This window comes from Rhinoderma darwinii, chromosome 1 (assembly GCF_050947455.1).
Source record: "Rhinoderma darwinii isolate aRhiDar2 chromosome 1, aRhiDar2.hap1, whole genome shotgun sequence".
NCBI classification, from domain to species: domain Eukaryota; kingdom Metazoa; phylum Chordata; class Amphibia; order Anura; family Rhinodermatidae; genus Rhinoderma; species Rhinoderma darwinii.
Window position 1 is genome coordinate 464,991,415 of NC_134687.1, and position 27,808 is coordinate 465,019,222.

Here is a 27,808-nt window from a genome sequence, read left to right on the forward strand (position 1 = left end):
GTGCTGCTGGGGGGGGTGCTTTGGTACTCACTGCTCCCCTTCCTTTACACTCGTCCGGCCTGTCTCTTCCTAGTCTGGCTCTTCTTCTCCTTTCCCCCTCACTCTACGGCTGCCTGCCTTGGTTCCTTGCTCCACCCAGTCTCCCTGCCACTTCTCTCTCTCTCCACCGCTTCTCTCTCTCTCTCCACCGCTTCTCTCTCTCTCTCCGCCGCTTCTCTCCCTTCTGCCACACTCCAAGGCTGCCTGCCTTGGTTCTCTGCTCCACCAGTCTCCCGGCCGCTTCTCTCTCTCTCCACCGCTTCTCTCTCTGCCACACTCCGCCGCTTTTCCTCACCTCCTTCTTCCCTTCTTACCGCCCTACTTCCTCTCCTCTTCGCGCCCGTTCCTCTCCTTCCGGTCTCTCGTCACCTTCCTTCTCCTCCGTTCTCTTCGCGCCCTTCTGCCCACTTCCGGTCGCGCGTCCCCTCACATCCGGCGCATGCGCGCGCCTCACTTCCGGCGCATCCGCGCGCCTCACAGCCGCCGACGCCATCTTGCTCCGGACAGGTAAGTCCTCGGGGGTATTGACCACCCTTACAGAGGGAGCTCCCTCACTCTCTCCAAAACCACTCAGATGCGGCGCTCCTTATTGATACGGATATCGATCTCGCCCGTTAGAGCAGGGCTGCTCCCTGTTCTCAGCTACCTCTGGTAGCTGAGAACAGGGAGATTTAATGGCTCCCTGCTCTATTTATTTATTCCGTAGAAAGGCTATTGTATCGGAATAAAGCCCGTTAGTGGCCGCCGTAAAAATACTAATAGATAGTCTGAATTAAAGCAAAACCAGAAAACCCATTTAATAAATATATTATATTGAACGTACCCAGTAAAAACATGTAGAAAATATAAACAGGTTTTTGATTAAGTAATCATATATATGGTAAAAACAAAAGTAGGAAAATTGCACGATTACTTTTGTCCCAAAGTATATCAGAAATTACTTGTTAGTACTATAAACTTACTTTTCCCCAACTCCATAGCTGTCCAGGGCAGATGTTGCAGACACGATGCAGATAACCAAGGGAGAACCTGAAATAAAAGGAATTGTCCTTTTATTTAAACTATAGCAATAAATAAATTTTGTTATACTATATTTTTCACTCTCAATAATTTAACAAGTGATTGAGAACATGCTGCTGAGGTCGAGAAGATTTACTAAAACTATCTAAGTTTTAGACAGTGTAAACTTAGACAAGATAGTAAGAAAATGTGCTAAAGGTATCACAGTATGGTGAATGTATGATACATTTGATGCATCTAGCTAGATATTCTAGACACTTTTATTTTCCTTATACCATCTCTTGGCTAGCTTAGTATTTTGCCGCCAACATTTTGGCTCAATTTTGGCGCATGCTGCCACATTTGAAACCACAGACATCATTCTGACATTGGAGCGTCTGGTAGACGCCGTTGCAGCTCTAAACCACATTACCATTATATTCAGCGATTGTGATAAAGGCCTAGGTTAGGCCGAAACGTCCAATAAAATCGCCACAAACCAGATGACGAATTCACGTATTGAACACAATAAAAAAAAAATTCTTTGAAATCGAGGAATACTAGAGTGCTTTCAGGTTATTTCTTGGATCTTCATTGTGGGTTTTCCAGCCCGAACCTCTATAGCACCAATATAGCGCAAATTTCAGGAGTGCATTCTTACATATTGATAAATATTAACATTTGAAATCACGGCCTGCTCTGATAGCCCACGACCTTTCCCACTAAGTCACACTCCTTGTAGTGCATTCAAAAAAAGTGTCTAAAACAGTTTAGAAAGGTGGCGTAAAAAATGTAGCATGTACGCCAGAATTCTGGCTTAATTTGCCCCAATATTTATTGGAAATTGTAAGAAAGACAGCTCTGTAGAAACAACTGCATTTAAAGCATTAACTTAATGCTTAAATATTATTTTTAGGCATAAAATATACATTGTTTCTTTTGTAAGGTGATGGCCCTTGTAGAATAAGCAAACAAAGGTAGTTTTATCAAGAGGCATGCAATGTCTGACGTGGCCGGCTTCACACACAACACGATTCTAGAATAGAGCTTTCTCCCTATAAAAAAAACATTTCTTGCTCACCTGGCATGGAAATAGGAAAAAGGTGAAAAATTTATAAAACCTGAACAGCCATGTTATAACCTTTACATCAATAATCACAATCAGTGACATATCTGTCTTTAAAGGGGTTGTCCACTACCGGACAACTGATGACCTATTCACCGGATGTTATTGCACAGTATGCAGTGTACGAAGCCAGAAGCAGTTGGCTCCGTACACTGCATATTGGCCGTGCTGCCAAACTGCTGTTCACTTGAAGAGGAGCAGAGCTGCAATACTACAGCTCGGCCACTATTCCGTGACCGGAGCCATTTGCTTCCGGCATGGACATCCGTGGCCCGGAGGCAGCCGAAGCATCTGATTGGTGCGGGGTATGGTAGTAGACAACCCCTTTAAGTCATTATACTTATAATATTGGAGAATTGCATTTTCAGGTGTCAAGCAGTTTAACCTTCTTTATCGTCATGGTACTAATGAACGATGAGGTTAATTTTATTCTTCACCCCAGAAACCTGGTTTAACCCAAAGTTCTCGCTGTAGAATATGGTGAAGAAAACTCAGACATTACTTTTTGATTTGCAATTGTTACTATTCAATACAGAAATTAACCTTGAGAGTATACAAATGGCGGTAGTGTTCTACTTGATGAAAACTCTTCTTGAGAGCTGTAATTTTTCATTTCCTGAGGTTATTAATGTTATTAATGCACTTTTACAAGGATATTCTCTAATCTATAAATTTTCTAGTTCTGTGCACCATTCATCTGGACCTAGAAATTTATATAAGCACTAAAGATTATGCCTTAAATTTTATCATAATTTTTTAATTCTATTTTATCAGCTGTCATAATTAAACGTATCTGCTAATAAATCATGTTTCTGTAATGGACTTCAGTAGCTTTTCTGATAAGGGCATACTTTTGAGTATCATGTTAATGTTAAATATTGAAAAATGCTTGTTATCTAGCGTAATAACATGCATACATGTTATATCCAAAACACAGGAGAATTTCAGTTGGCACCAGTGTTCCCTATAAGGTGCACGGCTGTGTGGCTGCGCGGCTGCGCACCTTCCACGGTCCGCCCGCTCACTAAAGTTTAAAGCCCGCGCACTGTCACGGGCATGGCGGGCGGATGCAGTGGTATCGCTAGCACCGGAAGGGGCTCCGGTGCTAGCGACAGCCACATTCACTTGTATGCCCGTCCTCAGGACACACATACAAATGAATATTATAGGCTGCAGGCCACGTTAGGCCTGCAGCCTATAAGGCGCTGGGAGTCGCGCAGGCCGGACGAAGAGGCAGTGTAGCGCTCCGTCTGTTGCGGGAACGGGGCAAGGTAAGTACAATTTTTTTTTAAGAAGCTGTGGGGGAGGGGGGCTGTGTAGCGCTGTATACAAGGGGAGGAGTGGGGCTGTGTAGCGCTATATACAAGGGGAGGAGGGGGGCTGTGTAGCACTATATACAAGGGGAGGAGGGGGGCTGTGTAGCCCTATATACAGGGGGGGAATTGCAGTGTAACACTATATACAGAAGGGGAGGAGGGGGGTGTGTAGCACTATATACAAGGGGAGAGGGCCGCTGTGTTGCATGATATACAAAGGGAGGAGGGGGGCTGTGTAGCCCTAAATACAGCGGGGGAATTGCTATGTAACACTATATACACAAGGGGAGGAGGGGGGCTGAGTAGCACTATATACAAGGGGAGAGGGCCGCTGTGTTGCACGACATACAAGTGGAGAGGGGGCTGTGTAGCACGATATACAAGGGGGGAGGGGGCTGTGTAGCACTATATACAAGGGGAGAGGGGGGCTGTGTAGCACTAAATACAAGGGGAGAGGGAGGCTGTGTAGCAGTGGCGTAATGATGGATTATTTCATTGATGCCTATAATTGATGTTTATAATGGTCTATTTTATTGGTGTTCTGTATTTTTCGGACTATAAGACGCACCTGACCATAAGACGCACCCAGGTTTTAGAAAACATAAAATAGGAAAGAAATGATTTGTTAAAAAATAATTTATTCTGTTTCACCACATTTTTTTTTTTTTTACACATTTTATTAGTCCCCCTAGGGGACTTGAACCAGCAGCCACTTGAGCTGAGCTACACTGTTTGTCTAACTCTCATAGTAGTGAATGGCAGTTACGGAAGCAGCGTAGCATGCGAGCTACGCTGTTCCCGTAACTACTACACCGCGTTCCAAATTATTATGCAAATGTTATTTTTCGCTGATTTTCCTAAATAGTCGATGCAAATTACAGTCAGTATAATCTTCAAGCCATCAACCATTGGAGTATATTGCGAATTTTATTGAACAAATCTCCTAATGATAACAGATTTTTTTTTAGAAGTAAAAAACTCAAAATGCACTGTTTCAAATTATTATGCACAACAGAGATGAAAACATTTTAAAGGTTGTAAAGAGAACTAAAATGGTCATTTGTTGAATTTGCAGCATCAGGAAGTCATATTTACAGAAATCAAAAGCACTTTCAATAAAAAAAAACTTAACAGGCAAAGTTACATGTTAACATAGGACCCCTTCTTTGATATCACCTTCACAATTCTTGCATCCATTGAATTTGTGAGTATTTGGACAGTTTCTGCTTGAATATCTTTTCAGGATGTCAGAATAACCTCCCAGAGCTTCTGTTTTGATGTGAACTGCCTCCCACCCTCATAGATATTTTGCTTGAGGATGCTCCAAAGGTTCTCAATAGGGTTGAGGTCAGGGGAACATGGGGGCCACACCATGAGTTTCTCTCCTTTTATGCCCATAGCAGCCAATGACACAGAGGTATTCTTTTCAGAATAAGATGGTGCATTGTCATGCATGAGGATAATTTTGCTACGGAAGGCACGGTTCTTCTTTTTGTACCACGGAAGAAAGTGGTTAGTCATAAACCCTACTTACTTTGCAGAGGTCATTTTCACACCGTCAGGGACCCCAAAGGGGCCTACCAGCTCTCTCCTCATGATTCCAGACCAAAACCTGACTCCTCCACCTCCTTGCTGACGTTGCAGCCTTGTTGGGACATGGCGACCATTCACCAACCATCCACTACTCCATCCATCTGGACCATCCAGGGTTGCACGGCACTTATCAGTAAACAAGACGGTTTGAAAATTAGTCTTCATGTATTTCTGAGCCCACTGCAACCGTTTCTGCTTGTGAGCATTATTTAGGGGTGGCCGAATAATAGCTTTATGCACACTTGCAAACCTCTGGAGGATCCTACACCTTGAAGTTCGCGGGACTCCAGAGGCACCAGCGGTTTCAAATACCTGTTTGCTGCTTTGCAATGGAATTTTAGCAGCTGCTCTCCTAATCCTATTAATTTGTCTGGCAGAAACCTTCCTCATTATGCCTTTATCTGAACGAACCCGTCTGTGCTCTGAATCAGCCACAAATTTTTTCACAGTACGATGATCACGCTTACGTTTTCTTGAAATATCCAATGTTTTCTTGTCCAAGGTATTGCACTATTTCACGCTTTTCGGCAGCAGAGAGATCCTTTTTCTTTCCCATATTGCTTAAAACCTGTGGCCTGCTTAATAATGTGGAACGTCCTTCTTAAGTCGTTTTCCTTTGATTGGGCACACCTGGCAAATTAATTATCACAGGTGTCTGAGATTGATTACAATGATCCAAAGAGCCCTAAGACACAATGCCATCCATGAGTTTAATTGAAAAACTAATAATTAAATGTTTATGACACTTAAATCCAATGTGCATAATAATTTGGAACACGGTGTATGGGAGAGTACAGAAAGCTAGAACGGGGTTTAGGGGCCCCGTTCTAGAGATAGGTGCGGGTCCCAGAGGTGGGACCTGCATCTATCTGACATTTATGACATATCCTGTGGCTATGTCAAATATCCTTCATAGAAAAACCCCTATAAATGCTGCGGTCGCTATTGACCGCAGCATTTAACTAGTTAAAGGGGTTTGCCATAAAACACATGTTTCCCCTATCCACAGGATAGAAGCTACATGTGGGATCACTGGGGGTCCGAGCACTGGGACCCCCAGCGATTAGGAGAACAGGGGACCGAAAGTCACCCAGAGCGCTACATGAGAAGCCTGGACTTCCGGGTTCTGTGTCCGGCTTATCTGTTCCGCAGCTCCATAGAGATCAATGGAGAGCCGCTCACGCATTCGCAGAAGAATCCCATTGATCTCTATGGAGCTGCCGGACAGAGAACGCGGAAGTCACATGTTCTCATGCAGCGCTCTTGGTAACTTTCGGTCCCCGTTCTCCTTATCGATCACACATGTATCCCGCTCCATACATCATCCCCCTCCAGCTCCATGATGTGCCGGCACGTCATGGGTCGGGAAGGGGTTAAGTAATGAAGCGGTCATATAGCCCGGCAATGCCGGGTACCTTGACTACGGACTAGAAGAGACAGGGACTTTTTAGCAAGATTTATTCTTGCTAAAAACTGTGTCTTATAGTCTGAAAAATACGGCAATTAAAACTAATTTAACATACGTTTTCTATTTTCTTATGTAGTATGATATATTAGCGTTTACTGGAGGTATTACTTTTGGTTATCAGATCGCCCACCATTGACAGGGACTCGCCCTGCTCCCTAACGGCTCTGCTAAGGAGCTGCCAAGACTTAGAGGGATCATTGGTTGGCACTCCTCCACGCCATGGCAATGATCTAGGATCTACGCGCTGTTGGGATCTATGCATACATGTTGCATACAGAAAAAAGCTACTGTGCCGAATAAGTAGGACTCTAGATTTAATGTAGAATCCGACATGCACACTAAGGGGAACAGGGAAGAATAGAGAATACCAAGAAATAGCTTTGGTGGTATTTAGCAGTCTCTGAGTTTTGCTATAGCACAACAAAACATGGAGAGGTGTGAGGACTAGAAGGCAAATGACATATACTCAGCACATCCATAGCCGTCCATAATTACGGAAGCGCCCATAGAGTACTATGGGAAGTCCGTGCCATAATTACGGAGAAGAATAAGACATGTTCTATATTTTACGGGTAATTTCTACGTAACGGACACCCATCCGTAAAAATGCGGAAAGGTATCTGTAGCCCACAAAAATGAATCGGTGCCATAATTACGGATGAAAAAAACGGTCGTGTGCATGGGGTCTAAGACAGTATACCCCGACCAGGGACTCGTGAGTGTCAGGTGAGCCCTTCCATGAGGCTTCCATGGTTGCCAACTGCAGACACTATTGTGAACATACAAAATGTCAACACAATATCATGTGCTTATATTACCTAAATATTATTATTACACTTTTATTAGTTTTAAATGGTCAATAAATTAAAAATCTACTTAACTTTGGTCACATCTCTTAGATACATTTTTCTTTTATGTCTAATGTGATTGACATGTTTGAATAAGACTCTTAAATAAAAAAAAAGGATGGAGAAATCTGCTGTAAGAGGTCCATCAACACTTCACATACACATGAGCTGAATCACATAACAAAGTGTGGAGCTGTGGAATGGACAATGCCTTCTATTCCACCTGCTTCACAGCAATCAGCAGCTTTCTCGTGATGTGCTATGGCTGCACCACAATACCCACATAGACTGCTACACCACTTCATAAGTTCATGTAGCACGTAGGGCGCTAACAAGAAGACTGGGCAATAGTGTGTGTGGCCTACGGGAAAACCCTGGGAAGCTGACATATTTTGTCCCTTATATTTAGCAAGGGTGAGTCAATAAACAATAGCAATGTTTTAGACATTACAAGCTATATGTATATATATATATACATACACACACACATATATATATATATATATATATATATATATATACATATATGTGTGTGTGTGTGTGTGTGTGTGTGTGTGTGTGTGTGTGTGTGTGTGTTTTTACATGAGTTTACAATATCTTCACCACAAATGAATGTACATTGTAGACTGTATGCATATAGCAACATTTAACCCATAAATCTCCCCTCCCCATACTAAAATTAACATCACACCGACACATAACTCTCTTTTAAAGTGGGGTTGACCCGGGGGTCGGCCACAGCTTTTTTAAAACAATAAATGTAAATAACAAATTTACCAAATAAAAAACGCAATGACCTTAACATAGGTCAATAACAACCTGTATGCCTGCCTAACCAAGGACATGTAGGTAAATCCCCTTCTACTACCGCCTGCTGTGACATAACACTGTAATACCACATATCTCACCCATACATCATTGTCCAAAACAAACCAATAACCACCGCATTGAGAACCATGTGAAACACATTGTTTCCTCCTTCTCCTTTTTCTTTTTTTTTTTAATTTTCAGAGAGAGGGGAGGGGAGCCAACTCCTCAGCCTCACTTAATCCCTTCCCTGCAACAGTCCCTGGCTCAGCGGCTAAATGCCTGTGAGCCCCCATAACAAATTTTCCCTAGGTTTGGCTCTGAACATGATATTTTGATATTTCTGATCTATCTATCTATCTATCTATCTATCCCATTCATCTTTTAAAATAATAATACTAATTAAGAAAAAAATAATAATTTATGAATAATAAAACAATACTAGAGGAACAGTATTTACCTTACTGATATTAAAGGGGGTTTTCCCATGAGGGACATTTATGACATATCCACAGGATAATAAGGAAGTGTCTGAGAGTCAGCGTGAGCACAAAAAGCTAGAACGGGGATTAGGGGGATCTAGAGATAGGTGCAGGTCCCAGAGGTGGGACCCGCATCTATCTGACATTTATGACATATCCTGTGGATATAAATGTCCCTCATGGGAAAACCCCTTTAATTCCATTTTATGGATTAAATGGGTAATCCATATTCTCTTTGCTCCACTGTTTTCTCCTATTATACAAATAGGACCTAAAGGCTAAGTATTTGATGGTCAGTCAATTATTTGGGACCAAGCTCACACAGTCTATGAATAAGGGATGTATACATTAATCATAGGGAACCATAGCCAAGCTCAGAAAGGGCCCAAAATTCATTGGAAGGACCATGAACTATACCACATATTTTTTGTAATAATTATTATTATTAATGTTGATGTCCGCCTTAAAATCATCATATATCTTTTTAAGGTTTGGAGCTGCATTTTCATACATAGATCAATGTGGAGCTAAGTGATGATTTATACAACTAGTATTGAACGCAATGGGCACTGCAAGAACATGTATACAGTAAACAGGGGCGTAGCTAGGGGGGCAGGCGGGGCATGTGCCCCGGGCGCAACTTAGAGGGGGGCGCCACCTCCTCCTGCACTATAATTGTACCTGTGTCTATAGGACACAGGTACAATTAGAAGCAATGAATGACCGGGTATGTTCCATGCCCGGCCATTCAGCTGTATCGCGCTTCCGTCGCTGAAAGGCGCTGACTGACAGGGAAAGTCATTCTGCCCAGCCAATCAGCGCCTTTCATAGACTCTTCGTTCAACCCCCAGGAGACCTGTGCAGAAGTGAGCAGGTCTCCATGGCTGCTGGACGGCGTGGGAGCGGGATTAAGGTGAGTTTGAATAGTTTGTTATTTTATTGTAATAAAAAAGTGTGTGGCTTTATCTACAAGAGGGGCTTTATCTACAAGGGGGGCTTTATCTGCGGGGGGGGCTTTATCTACGGGGGTCTTTATCTACAGGGGGGATTTATCTACAGGGGGTCTTTATCTACAAGGCGGGCTTTATCTACAGGGGGGCTTTATCTACAGGTGGGCTATATACAGTGGTGGGCTACCTGTGGAGCACTATAGGGGGAGCTATTTGTGGGACACTATATACAGGGGTGGGCTCTATGGGGGCACTATCTATGGGGGGCACTATCTACAGGGGGCTCTATGGCAGGCACTATCTACAGGGGGCACAGTGTGTGTGGGGGACACAGTGGTGCTATTATATTTAGGGGCATAGTGTGAGGTATAATGAGAACTTTATCTTTATTTATAGGTGTAGAAATGTTGGAAAAGTGATAAGCTGAGCGGCCAACTGCAGAAATGGGCTGTGACCGGGAGAAGTCATCATAGAGGTCTGGATCGGATGGAGAGAAAGAACTAGAATCTGAGACGTCACCGGTGAGTCAACTAATGTAAATGTTTATTCTGCCTCTAATCAGTAATGTAGTCACTGTGTGATCTGCAGCGAGATGATGGGTGGTATGATTATGATAGGATTTATTTTTTTGTGAAACAGCATCTCCCAGCATATCCTCACCATTGTTCGGGCCATGCTGAAAGCTGTAGTTTTACGCCGTACATACCTATATGGCAGGGGTTGCACTAAATTGAGCTGTATTTGTGCAGATCAAGCTTCAAGAAACAAAACAAAAAAAAGACACAAAGTGGCTACACAATGCTGGAACGAGTCAATTAGCAGTATGTGCAAGCAGATTATACTTGGAGCAGCTGGTGTGAAACAGTAGGCACTAAACATTCTAGAAAGTAGAAAGATTTACACAATAACAATAATGAGGAAAACTGCAAATAAGAATGTTTTGCTTTGCAATGAATATCTTCCTATAGCCAGGATTCCTCCGACTCCCTACACTTCCATTAAAGCTGTTGAATGTAGCAGACTGTTAGCTTTATACAACAGATGCCCCTCATTCACCAGCTACACAGTCATGTAATGCAGTGAGTACTTATGAGATGATATTACTATTCAACCTCCTTTTTCAAAAGCCCCCTTGAGTCTCCTTCATTGGTGGAGAGAAGAGCCAGATGAAAATTGCTTTAAAATAAACATGAAACAGCCGTGACTTAGCTGGTGCTCTGGAAACCAACAACTTACATCCTCTGTTACGCTGACATGCAGTGGTCAGAAACTGAAGCTAATATCAAAGTTGTACTGATGAACCTCTTTTCTGTGTTTAAAAAATTATTGACAGATGTTAATATGTTGAAAACCACAGTTTTTCCCTGGAACAGCAATGTCCTCCGAACCAGAGGGATATCACTTCTATGAGAAATCGCTGCGAGGCCCTTCCTTAGTGACAATACACAGGCAGTATTGCAGAGTTTCCTGGAGTGTGGAGTGATGAGGATGGAAAAGAAAGAGGTTAAATGATCCAAGCTACAAAGTGTGCTATAGGTCTTTCCGTCCACAGTGTATACTGTATAATGTCTGGCAAAATGGTTGGAAGTTTGTGAACTGTTGTTATTTTCCTGTTTGCACAATGTTATGGCTTTGTTCATTCAATCTCCTTACTCAAAAATCGAAATAATATAGATGTCATGTAATTTTACAATACGGTTACATCCTGTACGAAAGCAGTGTTCTTCTTTGTTTAGTAAGTTAAGGGGAGGAAAGTGGCTAGGATAAAATAAGACATTAGGTGTGTATGTGTGGGGGGGGGGGATTAGATGCAGAAGGATACTCTAGGCGCTCTTTATAAAAAATCTTGTTGCTTTTTGCGTCTAGGGATATCCAACCACCTAAAGGGGTTGTCTTAAGACAGACATTAATGGCATATTGCTAGGACATGACATCAACATCCGCTCAGTGGGGGTTCAACTGCTGTCACCCACAACAACTGCTAGAACAAAGTGGCAGGATTGCTAGGAAAGCACCAAGCCACTTCTGCTGTGTTCTCGGCTTTTTACAGAGGCCCATTATAATCCTATAATGAAGCACAAATTGAGTCGTGGGACCTAATACGCAAGATTATGATATTAAAGAAAGGAAAAAAGGGAAAAGGGAGCCTCATTTTCACAGTACATTAAATATGGTGCCTCCCAAGATAAGGTAATTCTCATATAGTAAGCCAAAAGGGTGAAACCAACTAAGTAATCAAGGCAAGGAATCCAGAGAAGCAGGACTCAAGAGAACCTAGACCATAGATTCAGAGGAGCTGAACTGGAGCTGTCCAGCATGTCAGCTGGCTCGATTAGAAGAGTAACTGTTGGGGACACAGGAAGTTCTGGGTTCACGTCCTGACCGGTGGCTTCCCAGTTTAATCTACCATGGACTTATAACACATAACGGGAGTTTAACAGCTGGAAAGCCACCAGTTGAAAAAAAAAAACACTGCAGTACAGAATAGTGTTGTACAGCATTTTTCTCAGTCTTCAGTATGACTCCCCTCTCCTCAGTCTTTAGGATAACTCTTTTCTTCTTGCCAGTCTGCAGAACGACTCAAAAATATTTTCAGGTCCGATTCTATCAAACCAAAAATCAGATTAAATTTGGACCGAATAAATTAATCACAAATTTAAAGTGCCCCCATTGCCCTAAAAAGTAGTGTAACACTGAGGACTTCTAGGACTGTATCCAACTCCTTTCAAGCTCTTTAACGCCTATCAGCACCAGGATTAATATTATTGTAGAAGATTTGTGAATGATGTGATGAAGATTGGTGATTCACAAATTAATGCAAGAATTGTATAGTTGCAGCAGCACTCACTCACAGCAATGGCTGCCTGTCCCTACCTAACTAACATAAACCTAAAAACGAACCAAAATGGGACATAGCCCTTAGAAAAGTAATGTACTCCAAAAATAAAAGTACAAAAAATCTTTATTGAATATAATAACAAATGACAAATGATGAAAAAGAGATATGATACAATAAATACGGAGACATATGCAACAGGGTCAGATGGAAATAGACCAAGACCAACAGAATCAACCGTCCACTGATGACCTATAACACGCTTGAGTATAAATAAGTCATCAGTAAGTCCAGGGGTATGGGGTGGTAGGTCCCATACATAGTGCCATGCTATCAGCTAAAATATCAACGTATGGAGAAATGTAGCCTGCACAGAATATGGTGCATACATATATGGTGGTAGTACGTACAAAACCTGCAAAGTATATATGGTAGTACGTAACGAATGCAGCTGTAAACGTATGCAAATGGTATAACGGCTCAAATGGCCAAGAAAAATATAGCTGACATAGCTGAATGACAAAGCACAATACTGTGGAGGCTACACAAAGCTGAAAAAACCTATGCACATACCCTGAGACATGATGAAAGGCGTGAAGGCTCAAAGGAGTGGATGGGTGAACAAGCGCCTCGACGCGCGTTTCGCCCTGTGACCGGCTACAAAATGGCCGACTTCAATATGGCCGCCATGGTCAACACCCAGCTTGAAAAGTTTCCCCCCTCCCATATACTAATGTGCCACAAACAGGAAGTTAATATCACCAACCATTCCCATTTTATTTAGGTGTATCCATATAAATGGCCCACCCTGTATTTCTGCAAGATGCCATTTTGCTCCTTCAGAGAGATCAGGAATTATCTTCTATTTTGGGTGTGCCCTCCCGGCAGTACTTGCTCACAGTCAGGAAGCTGCACTGAGCTAGAGAAAGATGAGGCTTTTGGGAGCCCCGAAAAGTATTTGGATGATAATGAATTCACACGCTACACTTTCAGTTCATTTGTAGATTGGCCTTCATTTCTTCAGTTCAGTTTGACAAGCAAATGGTAAAAAATAAAAAATGTAATTCTTTCCTATAAGGCTTTATTCTAAATCTTAACCAATATAAACCCAAGTATACACAAGTTTATATATTATTTAATATAGGCCAAACACAATCCTAAAATAACATACAATGTATTTAAAAAGGCTAAAAAAAAGAGTGGAAACAACATCCAAGCTGCAGAGACAATGTTGAAAGATATACATCAAGTATTGAATAAAGCATACATAGTCAAAAATAGAGCCAGTTATCCACAACCTATGTAAAAGGACTCAATGCATTAGTTAAGAGAATATCAAGGTCTCTATACCAAAGTGAGAGACAAATAAACCCCCCCCCCCGCATATCATGTACTGACGCAGGTTAAACATGTTCATACTGAGGTGAGCTGGTGGATGTACGAGCAAGTATTACATGATGTGTACCTTTCAACATTGTCTCTGGAGCTTGGATGTCATCCCTATTCTCTTTTTAGCCTTTTTAAATGTATTGTACATTGTATGTGATTTTAGGAATAATTGAATATATATACTTGTGTATACGTGGGGTTTATATTGGTTATGGTCTATGAAGTAAACCTGGAAGTTGAGTTATAGGATATTATTGTGAGAGGAATCCTTCTTTTTTAGGTTTAATACTTTATTCTAAGCCTTAGTCTAAACCAGTTCTGGTCCCAGATCCTCTCCATGGCTATGTGAAGGGAAGCAGAAGATTTGAAGCTCTAGAACAGAAAAATGATGTGCTGACCCCCTATAAAGATATGTTGAGAAATTATTAATCAACACAGAGTTTTTGATCTATTAGGATTTAACTTGAAAGGTCTTTATACTCACTTTTCTATAAATATGTTTATAACACGAGTGTATTAGTCATATATCTGAAAACGAGTTAATCTCTCTTGATTAGCAAATGAGCCAGCAAGCAGCGAGATGTAACTTCTCTTAACCTTTCTAGGAATAACATCACACTACTAGATGAAACTGAAGCGCAGATGTAGGAAACAAGATGATACCGGCTTAACCCTCCTTAAATCGCAAGTGTGACCTTTCTAGCTAAATATTTTATTACCATCTCATCAATTATCCTAGGCCACCAAAAAAGCATGCTGATCAATGTGAAACCCTAGAATCCAGCAGAACACTAGAAGAAATGTGTAGCATTTTGAACAGGAGCGTGATATGAGATGTTTTATAAGAAGCGTTGCCGGGGAAACTCTTGTCAAAGGAGCAACGATACAGACTTTTTTAGAAACTCTATAGGCATCCTTTTCTCTGTTACTGCAATGCCCTGATTTGGCTTGGTGGATTTTTCCATATAGTATATCTCGTGCTTGTATGTCGCTCTCGGCAGATACACATGTTCCATAAATCTGAAATCATACATTATGCCGCTCAAATATTCATCACCATCTTTAAGGATCTGAGGTTGAGTTAACAGTTAGAAAGCTTGAAGAATCACGGTATATAAGCTGAAATGAATATGGTAAAAATGTCGTATACGTAAATAGGAAATATCTTTATACTCAGAAAGAGAAGCTGAATTAAGTCCGTGAGACTGAATAGACAAGTAATTATATTTTATTTGCGGTTAAGAAATATCTGGTATGGGAATTGTTGGGTTATGATTTTCTTTCATTAAATACTAATCGTATTAGAGAAAAGTAAACAACAGACTGAGCATTAGAAGCAAATAACGAGATCCAAAGAAGTAATTAGATAATCCTTGTAAACTTTTTGAACAGACAGGTGACAATGGGGACATATTGATGCCAAAGATGGCTGTAATTTAAAAATTGTTTGCAGCCATGAAAAGCTTTTGTATAATATAACAAAGATTTGTTAGAAATTGAGAATGGAAAAACTGTACTTTATTTTTGTCTTTCTTATTATGTGGAATATGCTCTATATTTTTACTCTGAAAGTAAGGGGTTAACATCTTATTCCTATGAAAAATATGTTGTTTCATGGCTTTACCAATATATCAGTGCCAAAGTGATTTATGGGACTCATAACTGCCCACAAGACCTCTATGAGAGGCATAAAATACAATGCTATTTATCGCTAAACAAATAGAGGCTCCAATAAAAAAAACATAAAATTGCAATATTCTCTCCATAAAAACTTGTTATCTCTGCATACTTCATTAAAACGGCATTGTTTGCTATGGACGTGCAAATTTGGAAACCTGCACAACCCTCCTTGTGTCCTGCTGAAAAGGTGTCTTTTGTTACCTTCATTTTCCAATCACTAAAAGGCATTATACAATAGACATTGTAAAATGATATACAGCAATATGAGCTCTGAAGGACTCTATGCAATCATCTTACGCTGGAAATAAAAGTAAAGTGTTAAAGGGTTTGTCAGGTGAATACAACATCTTTTTTACTTGAAGCTGGTCCGGCTCCTCTATCCCCAGCAATCAGCCATTACTGTCGGGAGTGGCCGCTTCTGGCCAAACATATCCCATGCAGCAGCTCCTGCAGGGAAAATGCAGCATTGCATGGGGGCAATTCAAATGAATGGCTGTCCATGTAATGCATAGATGAGGCTGGTGGCTCCATAACATCTCTGGGCAATACATAGACAGCCCATTGATTTAAAAGGGTACCATGTAATGTTTTATTAGAGGCGTAGCTAGGTTCTCCAGCACCCAGGGCAAAGATTCAGTTTGGCACCCCAGATCTCTTTCCCGACATCTCCTTCCCCCTCGCCATGTCTGTTTTCTCTACTAGTCAATAAGGTGTCATTTTTTTTCCACATTTATTTTATTTAACTCAAGCATAAAGCCATTTGTACATTTTACAAGCAATATAGTTCTATATACAACACCAGAACCAAGCTCATTACATATATACAACACCAGAACCAAGGTCAGTACATATATACATATATACAGCCCCAGAACGAAGCTCAGTACATATATACATATATACAGCACCAGAACCAAGCTCAATACATATATACAGCACTAGAACCAGGCTCAGTACATAAATATAACACCAGCACAAATACATCTCAATTTAGTACAATCCCTGCCGTATAGGTTTGCACAAAATTGTATACAGCACCCAGCATGGCCCAAACAATGGTAAGAATATGCTGGGAGATGCGGTTTCACAAAAAAACCTATTCATACCACCATCATCTCGCTGTGGATTATACAGTGACTACACTGCTGATTAGAGGGAGAAACATTTTTTTACATAAAGTGACTCAAAGGTGACGATCTCAGATTCTAGTTGTTCTTTTTCTCTTTTCTTCTCCATCTGGTCAAGACCTCTATGATGATTTTTCCCGGCCACAGCTCATTTCTGCAGTTTACAATTTAAATGTCTTCAGCTTCTCACTTTTCAAACATTTCTACACCTATAAACAAAGATAAAGTTCTCATGGTGCCAGACAATGTACCCCTAAATTATAATAGCACCATACACTGTACCTCTAATTATAATAGCACCATACACTGTGTCCCTGATTACAATAGTGCCATACACTGCACCTCTAATTATAATAGCACCATACACTGTGTCCCACACACACCGTGCCCCCTGTAGATAGTGCCCCCCATAGAGCCCCCTGTAGATAGTGCCCTACATAGATCCCCCTGTAGATATAGCCTACCCCTGTTTATAGTGTCCAACATACAGTATAGCTCCCCCTATAGTGCTCCACATATAGCCCACCCCTGTATATAGTGCCTCACATATAGCTTCCTCTATAGTGCTCCACATATAGCCCACCCCTGTATATAGTCCACCCCTGTATATAGTGCCTCACATATAACTCCCCCTATAGTGCTTCACATATAGCCCACCCCTGTATATAGCCCCCCCGTGCAGATGGAACCGACCCCTGTAGATAGAGCCCCCTTGTAGATAATGTCACTCAAATTTTTATTAGGTTAAAAAAACAAAAAACTTTACATACTCACTTTAATCCCGTTCCCGCACCGTCCGGTGGCAATGCAGACCTGCTCTCTCAAATTCATCCTCCTGTTGCTACGGCTATTGTGTCTTCAGCTCCAGGGACGCTGAGGACAAAATGGAGCTGTGTGTGGGTGGTGTCTTTAGTTAGAGAATGTCCAGGAGTCTTCAGCCCCATGCACACGAACGTGACACTCCGTGGCCGTCCGAGCCGCAAATCACAGCTGTGCACACCACTACAGTCATGTGCATGAGGCCTTAGAACTCGTACATTGCACCAAGGGCACAGTGCAAGTGAAATTACATCCTGTCTTTACACAAGTACTGTGCACTCGTTATCTCACAGTAGATAGTCACACTACAGTTACTATAATTATACTTGCACTGTACACTCAATGCAATGCATTGAGTTCTAAGACTCCTCGTCATGATCTAACTAAAGCCATGATAGCCTTTGAGAGCGGTGGCGTGTGGTCAATGGAACATCTGTAGCTGGACCTCTGGATCATAGCCCAATGTCGTGCAAACGTCTTCTGTACGCAACATTCTTCCAATCAGACGATCCGTCCATGCAGAGGTTCACCTCCACTCACCTCTTGTTGTTCCCACTTGTTCCCACTCGTCATTGTTGTTTTCCCAACCTCCGGGACACGCAACGTTGAACAGTGCTGACATCTCGGCTTAGGCGTGTAGTGATCTGCCGGAGCGATAAACCAAGGTCTCAGTTCAAGGGTTTTGTCCCTCTCAGTTTGCGAAGAGTGGCGATAACTGCCATGTCGATAAACAGGAGGCATCGCACAATCATCCCACACCACGTCATCCGATTTTTGAGGTTTCATATGGCTAAAAAACTTTGCTTTCAATCTGGTTTTTATGTCCCTCCCACATGCCACAGATTGGAGCTAGGTGCTTGACAATGTGAGTGGAAATAGATGAATATTTTACAATAAAAGTGTGTACGTGAAACCAATTTTGCTAGTTACTGTATATCTTTTATACCATTTTGCAAAATGAGAAGAGGATTTGCTACTTTGGAATTTGTTTCTTAGCAACTCTCCCTTTATTATTTACATGGTGAGAATGTAGCACTTGTTGGTTTCACACAAAGCGTTTTTGGGGAAAATGCTGTGTATTTTTTCCCTTTTTTACTGTGTTATTTTTGGCCTGAAACGCTGTGGCCAGATGTTAGCGGAAAGTCTATAGTGAAATATAGAGATACTTTTTCTTGTCTCTTGTTGAGCTCGGGTTAGGTCAGTGGCATTTTTATAAAAAAATTTATCATGCTATAGGTATGGTGTTTTTTCTGTTGATCTTGAAGTTGTCTGATGAAGTCTATGAGCATGCTTCATTATAAATGTAATGAACAGAAGAAATGCATCAACAACAACAACAACAAAAAAAAGATTTTAAAAAATGCCACAAAAAACTATATGGGAGGGAAGTCTCAACTTCTGGGTGGAAATGCTTATTCAATTGAGCAGTGTATGGCCAAATGTGCACTATATTACATGGTATAAGACGTAGTGGAGAGTCAAATATAACAGCTAAAAAGCAAAAAACTGAAAATGGAATGCTATCCACAATGATTGTTAAATTGAGGAGGGAATTGATGCAGATGAGATGAAAAATACCAGTTCTTTTTTACTTTCAAGATGTTAGTAGACATGAAAAGAGACAGCTGCAAAAGCATGATCAAAGTAGGGAAATGAAGAAAGGGTGCTAATATTAAAAAATAAAATAACTGGGCGATTGCCTTTCATTCTGTTTCCAACCTCTAATATAAGCCGACATTGCATAATTCTGGATTTAGATAACTTTGTAGTGCCTTGCATGGTTTGTCATTTAATGGCTTGCCAGGATCCTTCAGTAAATGAAGAGCTGAATCAAACAATTTCCCCCAAAGAGCTCCCATTGCATAAGTGTGAATTTTGTAATTTTCATTTCCTGTAAGCACACAGCAGCTGAAAATATCAGCCGCCTCATGAGGTTGACCAGCTCGCGAATAACACTGTCTTAGTGATATACTGAAGGAAAGGTTACAGCTGAGATTAAAGCACACCGAGGATAAGGAAATAAAAGGTCAGCCAGGAATATCTAAATTGGATAGCAGTAGAAATGCATAGAAATTAGAGGCATTACCAAAATGACTTGCAGTATAATAGTGACTTTAAAGTATTCCAATTATGATTGTACAAAGTCTGTGTTATTTTTATAATTAGGTTTGATATAGCTTTCAGAAATGGGTCAGCTATAGTACAATGCTCATTGTAAGCCATTTGTTCAATTATTCACAATTACATACACATGCCCATTTTATTCACTCACTATTCCACTCTTGAAACTTCCGAAAAATCTTTAAAACTCATTTGTACAAAAAAGTCTTTGTAGAGTTCATGATCAGATTTTAAATTGGTGTCACATCTTGGCATAGCAGATATTGAGTAAGAGATACAGATCTGCAAGTAGGCACATTATTATTCTTGACTGAATTAATAAAGGAATAAATGAGAAAAGAGACTTGTATGAAAAGGTTAATGATAGGAAGGATAGGCAGGTGAGCTTGGTCAAGTTATCTTTTTTTTGGCTGGATGTCCTCTCCATTACCATCTTGGTGCCTACCTGTAGAAACCTCTACTAATGACCCCTTCCCAGCCCTCCAGCAATTATAAGGATTTTTTTTATACTCTACTCTTAAAGCTATATTGGTTCCCAATATAAATGTACTATGGAAAAGTTTCAACCAACCAGTGGCTCTGGCCTCTAGCATGTTACTCCCCAGCTATTGGCAGCAGCAACCAAAGATGTCATAGCATCATTTGACACTATTGTAAAATCTAAAGCAGTTTAGCGTAAGAAACAAAACACTCATATCTTTAATTTTAACTTTTAGTATTTCAAATATGACTTGACACCACCTGTTGGATTCGAAAGTGGCCTGCAAGCAATAAAAAATTGAGGACCCCTGTTATAGACCAGTAATACTATGGCGGAGGTACCGTATGCAAAATAAATTAATAATTATCATGCATCTTCACCAGCAAAAATTTCATGAATTGTACATGTGGCAAATGCACAAAAATGTTGCACAAGTATATGTTTAATTGGCACAAGTAGGGCCCCTTAGAAAACCCCCTTCCAATGTATGACTAATTGTTACAGGCAAGTGGTAAGTATAGAAGATTCTAGACCTTAATCTTACCCTTGATTGACTCATATCTATCCGAACGTACTGTGTATATATCTTTATATCTTTATGTAATGTAATTATACTTATTTTCCCGAATTAAACAATATATGGAATCATATGTAAATACAGATAAACAAATCACATATTTTGTTATCTTTCACTGTAATTTGTAGCTATTTGGCATAAGTGTGCACATACCCCATCCAATTCCATAATAGTAGAGGTGCTTGCTCTCTTCTGACCCAAACACTTTGATAACCATACTGTAGAGGTGCAGACCTTCTACAAGCATCCACGCAAATGCACTTAGGAAGAAGAAATGCAGCAGGATCGCTATGACTTTGCATGGTAGCTGCAAGATAATTCACAGGAGAGAAAACAAACATTAGACCAGACATTTTTATTATTAACCAAAAGCAACTATTCCATTACCCCATTAAATTGGTAACATTCACAGATGTAGTGTACAATATCCATAGACAACTTATTTTAGATGGCACATTACATGGCACATTGCCAATGAACACGTCTTTGTAGTACTCCTGTTTTCTTCTTCTTCAAAAAAAGGCTTTTGGGGGTATCTAAGCCCAGGCGTTCTCTGTTTTCTCTTCTCTTCAAAAAAGTTTATATACATGAATAAACAAACAAACAAAAAAACAAGCCCCATAAACATAAGCTTACGAACTGATACAGAAGGAGAGAGGGCTTGGCCAACAAGGGCTTAAAGAGGACCGGTCAGCTCTCCTGACATGTCTAAGTAAATAATTGTATTCCTCATTAAATAACATTTCTGGAGTATATTTTCTTAGAACTCTATATTCCTCTGTTATTCCTCCTAGAAATTTATGAATAAATTAATTACAAATTGTTACCAGTTGGGTGTGTATTTCTACACAGACTGACAATATCCAATCAGTCCTGACAGAGTGAGACTGTGTAGGGAAACACTCCTTTCACTAGGAGAATGGTAATACCCAGATGTCAATTTATGCATACAATCTAGGAGGAATAATGGACGAATGGCACAACTCAGAGTTCTAATAAAATATGTTCCAGATTTGTTATTTCATGGGGAATACAGGTATTAGCTAAAAAAAAAAAAAAAACAATGTAAGGAGAGTTAACAGATCCTTTTTCATTTCTATAAGGAAAGGGGGAAGGAGACAGTAGGAAAGGGTAAAAAATGTTTATACAGTTGCAATTATGTCTATACCTAGCAGGATTGGGTGTTACGACATTGATTAGAAATACTGTTAAAGAGTGAGATAAATTATTAACTAGACAGCCTATTTATTGCCATATATCCAACTGGTGACTTTGTTAGGTAGCCAGCTCAATGAATAGCTTGATAGCCCTATTGATACATTGTAGCCACCCATCCACTTGTTATCATAGATTTATATTTATGGGAAGGACAGTGTTACAGAGTTACATAAATATACACAACATATTAGAAGTCTTTAAATCCCAATAATACTAATGGTTTTCGAACTTGATTGAGTCAAAACCTAGCAGTTTAGCAAGGCACCAACATTTGACCCTCTTTATAACCCATATTGTTTGTTACCGACATTAAATAACGTGTGGATATATCAATAAGTATTTTATTGAATGTTGTTGCTGACTTCCTCACTTGTATTAAATGAAATATTCAAGGTTACGTTTTAGTTTATGATAACCTTAGTAAAATAGTTTTTTCAGTGAAGTTTATTCAACTGTGGGAAAATACACGTTACAATACTAGTTAGTAAAAGTGTGTAGTGAAGACAGGGTTATTGTACACTACCGTTCAAAAGTTTGGGGTCACCGAGACAATTTTGTGTTTTCCATGAAAACTCACACTTATATTAATCAAATGAGTTGCAAAATGACTAGAAAATATAGTCAAGACATTGACAAGGTTAGAAATAATGATTTTTATTTCAAATAATAATTTTCTCCTTCAAACTTTGCTTTCATCAAAGAATGCTCCATTTGCAGAAATTACAGCATTGCAGACCTTTGGCATTCTAGCTGTTAATTTGCTGAGGTAATCGGGAGAAATTTCACCCCATGCTTCCAGAAGGCCCTCCCACAATTTGGATTGGCTTGATGGGCACTTCTTGCGTACCATACGGTCAAGCTGCTCCCACAACAGCTCTATGGGTTGAGATCTGGTGACTGCACTGGCCACTCCATTACAGATAGAATACCAGCTGCCTGCTTCTACCCTAAATAGTTCTTGCATAATTTGGAGGTGTGCTTTGGGTCATTGTCCTGCTGTAGGATGAAATTGGCTCCAATCAAGCGCTGTCCACAGGGTATGGCATGGCGTTGCAAAATGGAGTGATAGACTTCCTTATTCAAAATCCCTTTTACCTTATACAAATCTTCCACTTTACCAGCACCAAAGCAACCCCAGACCACCACATTACCTCCACCATGCTTGACAGATGGTGTCAGGCACTCTTCCAGCATCTTTTCAGTTGTTCTGCGTCTCACAAATGCTCTTCTGTGTGATCCAAACACCACGATTCGTCTGTCCATAACACTTTTTTCCAATCTTCCTCTGTCCAATGTCTGTGTGCTTTTGCCCATATTAATCTTTTCCTTTTATTAGCCAGTCTCAGATATGGCTTTTTCTTTACCACTCTGCCCTGAAGGCCAGCATCCCGGAGTCGCCTCTTCACTGTAGACATTGAAACTGGCGTTCTGCGGGTACTATTTAATGAAGCTGCCAGTTGAGGACCTGTGAGGCGTCTATTTCTCAAACTAGAGACTCTAATGTACTTGTCTTGTTGCTCAGTTGTGCAGCGGGGCCTCCCACTTCTCTTTCTACTCTGGTTAGAGCCTGTTTGTGCTGTCCTCTGAAGAGAGTAGTACACACCGTTGTAGGAAATCTTCAGTTTCTTGGCAATTTCTCGCATGGAATAGACTTCATTTCTAAGAACAAGAATAGACTGTCGAGTTTCACATGAAAGCTCTCTTTTCTAGCCATTTTGAGAGTTTAATCGAACCCACAAATGTAATGCTCCAGATTCTCAACTAGCTCAAAGGAAGGTCAGTTTTATAGCTCCTCTAAACAGCAAAACTGTTTACAGCGGTGCTAACATAATTGCACAAGGGTTTTCAAGTGTTTTCTAATCATCCATTAGCCTTCTAACACAGTTAGCAAACACAATGTACCATTAGAACACTGGAGTGATGGTTGCTGGAAATGGGCCTCTATACACCTATGTAGATATTGCATTAAAAACCAGACGTTTGCAGCTAGAATAGTCATTTAGCACATTCACAATGTATAGAGTGTATTTCGGATTAATTTAATGTTATCTTCATTGAAAAAAACTGTGCTATTCTTTCAAAAATAAGGAAATTTCTAAGTGACCCTAAACTTTTGAACGGTAGTGTAGGTTTTCTGAAGAGGTGGGTTTTCAGGTTGCTTTTAAAAGTTTGGATGGTGGGATGGAATCTGATATGTTGGGGAAGGACGTGTGATGCACAGGAGAAATCTTAGAGACAATTATGGAAGGAACAGACAAGAGGAGAGCAGATAAGAAGATCTTGCAGGAAGATAATTTGGACTATAATTTGGGCAACATTTAGCGGGAGGGGTGCTCTTAAATTGGCACATTGCGGCTGAGGTTGGAGAGGAGGTGCTGAAATTGAAAGTAATATGGAGAATCTTCAAAGACCCCTTCCTATTGTTAATCTGTTACGCATATATTCAGGGGCGTAGCTAAAGGCTCATGGGCCCCGATGAAAAAATTCTTATTGCCCCCCCCCCGCAAACTTCTCATGGCCGACGGTCCGCAGCTTTCAGCTGCATCGCTGGGTCTCCTAAGTGACCCAACAATGCAGCACTAGCAGCCGCGACGTCACTAAGGCTGGGTTCACACACCCTATTTACGGACGTAATTCGGGCGTTTTAGCATTGAATTACGTCCGAAAATGCGGCTCAAAAGCGTTGGCAAACATCTGCCCATTCATTTGAATGGGTCTTACGATGTTCTGTGCCGACAGTCATTTTTTTTTACGCGCCGCTGTCAAAAGGCGGCGCGTAAAAAAGACGCCCGCGTCAAAGAAGTGCCTGTCACTTCTTCAGACGTAAATGGAGCCGTTTTCCATGGACTTCATAGAAAAAAAGCTCCAATTACGTTTGTAATGGACGCAGCGAAAGACGACTGCACATGCCATTACGGCTGAAATTACGGTGCTGTTTTCTCCTGAAAACAGCACCGTAATTTCAGCCGTAACAGACGCTGCCGTGTGAACATACCCTCAGGGCTTAAAATGTCAGGGGAAATAGCCCCAATGCATATGTGTCCGCCCAGGAGACAGCATTGCATATCTATAGCACTACGACCATATAAACTATGGATAGGATTAGATACAGTGGCTCAGCAGACAGTATCACACATGATAGAATTAGATACAATGACTCAGCAGACAGTATCACACATGATAGGATTATATACAGTGGCTCAGCAGACAGTATCACACATGATAGGATTAGATACAGTGGCTCAGCAGACAGTATCACACATGATAGGATTAGATACAGTGGCTCAGAATGCAGTATCACACATGATAGGATTAGATACAGTGGCCCAGCAGACAGTATCACACATGATAGAATTAGATACAATGACTCAGCAGACAGTATCACACATGATAGGATTATATACAGTGGCTCAGCAGACAGTATCACACATGATAGGATTAGATACAGTGGCTCAGCAGACAGTATCACACATGATAGGATTAGATACAGTGGCTCAGAATGCAGTATCACACATGATAGGATTAGATACAGTGGCCCAGCAGACAGTATCACACATGATAGGATTAGATACAGTGGCTCAGCAGACAGTACCACACATGATAGGATTAGATACAGTGGCTCAGCAGACAGTATCACACATGATAGGATTAGATACAGTGGCTCAGAAGGCAGTATCACACATGATAGGATTAGATACAGTGGCCCAGCAGACAGTATCACACATGATAGGATTAGATACAGTGGCCCAGCAGACAGTATCACACATGATAGGATTAGATACAGTGGCTCAGCAGACAGTACCACACATGATAGGATTAGATACAGTGGCTCAGCAGACAGTACCACACATGATCGGATTAGATATAGGGCCCAGCAGACAGTATCACACAAGATACGATTAGATACAGGGCCCAGCAGACAGTATCACACATGATTGGATTAGATACACAGCTCAGCAGACAGTATCACACATGATTGGATTAGATACAGGGCCCAGCTCGCTGACATTGCGTCTCCAGCGCTGGACCCAGGATAGGTAAGAATAATAATTTTGCTTCTTTATGTGTTACGGATTATTTTTGTGTGTTTGTGTTTTTTTTACAGGTTCGGTTGTTGGACTTCGGATTCGAGGACTTCAATGACGGCGTTTTTTTTATTCTCAATAAAATGGTTAATGAGGGTTGTGTTTTTTTATTTCAATAAAATATTTTTTCTATGTGCTTGTATCTTTTTAAACTTTATTATCACCGCCTTAGTAATAGCTGCTGGCTGATTGACAACCTCCATTACTAAGGCGAGGCTTAATGTTAGCCGGTGCAGAGGCCAACACTAACCCCCATTATTACCCCGGTACCCACCGCCACCAGGAGTACTGGGAAGAGCCGGGTACGAACCAGTACCCGTCCATCTGTAGTGACGGGCAGGCACCGGGGCGGCCGCAGGCTGGCAGTATTAGGCTGGGGAAGGCCAAAAACAGTGGCCCTTCCCACCCTTGTAATGCTGCCTGCTGCTGCTGTGTTGTATCTGGCTGGTTATGAAAATTGGGGGGGACCCCACATCGTTCTTTCCAATTATTTTTTTTAAAATGACGTGGGGTCCCCCCCATTTTTCATAACCAGCCAGATACAATAAAGCAGCAGCAGCCTAGCATCACCAGGGTAGGAAGGGCCACTGTATCTGGCCTTTCCCCTCCTGATAATACCAGCCTGCGGCCACCCCAGTGGCCGACCATCACTACAGATGGTCAGGTACTGGATCGTACCCGGCTCTTCCCAGCACCCCTGGTGGCGGTGGGTACCGGGGTAATAAAGGGGGTTAGTGTTAGCCTCTGCATCGGCTAACACTAAGCCCCGCCTTAGCAATGGATGCTGTCAATCAGCCGGCGGCCATTACTAAGGCGGTAGTAATATAGTTTTAAAAAAACCACAAAGACATAGAAAAAATATTTTATTGAAATAAAAAAAAAAAACACACAGCCCTCATTAACCATTTTATTGATAATAAAAAAAAAGCGGTCACCGAAGTAGTCCTGGAATCCGACGTAGTCCAACGACCGAACCTGTAAGAAAACACACAAAAAATTATTAGTAACACGTGTGTTAGGCTTAGATACAGGGCCCATGTGTGATACTGTCTGTGGGACCCTGTATCTAAGCCTACCACAACGTAGGCTTAGATACAGGGTCCAGCAGACAGTAATCTTATACAGTATAAGATTACTGTGTGCTGGGGCCCTGTATCTAAACCTACAGTGTGGTAGGCTTAGATACAGGGCCCAGCAGACAGGATCACGCATGGGCCATGTATCTAAGCCTACCATGTGATTGGCTTAGATACAGGGCCCAGCAGACAGGATCACGCATGGGCCATGTATCTAAGCCTACCATGTGATTGGCTTAGATACAGGGCCCAAGAGACAGGATCACGCATGGGCCATGTATCTAAGCCTACCATGTGATTGGCTTAGATACAGGGCCCAGCAGACAGGATCACGCATGGGCCATGTATCTAAGCCTACCATGTGATTGGCTTAGATACATGGCCCAGCAGACAGGATCACACATTCTGTGATCCTGTCTCATGGGCCCCCTAAGCCTGCTACATCGTAGGCTTAGGGGTTGTACAGTCCCTAAACATTGATGGCCTATCCACAGGATAGGCCATCAATAGCTGATGTGTCTCTCGGGACCCGCCAATCAGCTGTTTTGAAGGGGCCGCAGCACTCGTACGAGAGCTGCTTCCCCTTCATTTCACTACTCGCCCCCACTGTGAATCGCCGACACGGATTCACAGTGTGACCGGAATGAAGTGACAGGAATGAAGGGGAGCAGCTCTCGTACGAGTGCTGCGGCCCCTTCAAAACAGCTGATTGGCGGGTCCCGGGAGTCGGACCCCGCCAGTCAGGGTAACCTTACCTTCCTCTTCGGCCGC

The 27,808-nt window shown here is 41.4% G+C and overlaps 1 protein-coding gene across 1 annotated transcript in view; it reads right to left on the bottom strand.

The window, feature by feature from the left end:
- ADGRD1 (adhesion G protein-coupled receptor D1) overlaps positions 1-27,808 on the bottom strand; it is a 717,614-nt gene that overhangs the window by 107,141 nt on the left and 582,665 nt on the right. Inside the window, exons 19-20 of the mRNA XM_075854444.1 lie at positions 20,812-20,965; positions 1,002-1,068 (exon numbers count right to left, since the gene is read on the bottom strand). Coding sequence (XP_075710559.1) covers positions 1,002-1,068; positions 20,812-20,965 — 221 coding nt within the window. The remainder of the gene's footprint in view (positions 1-1,001; positions 1,069-20,811; positions 20,966-27,808) is intronic.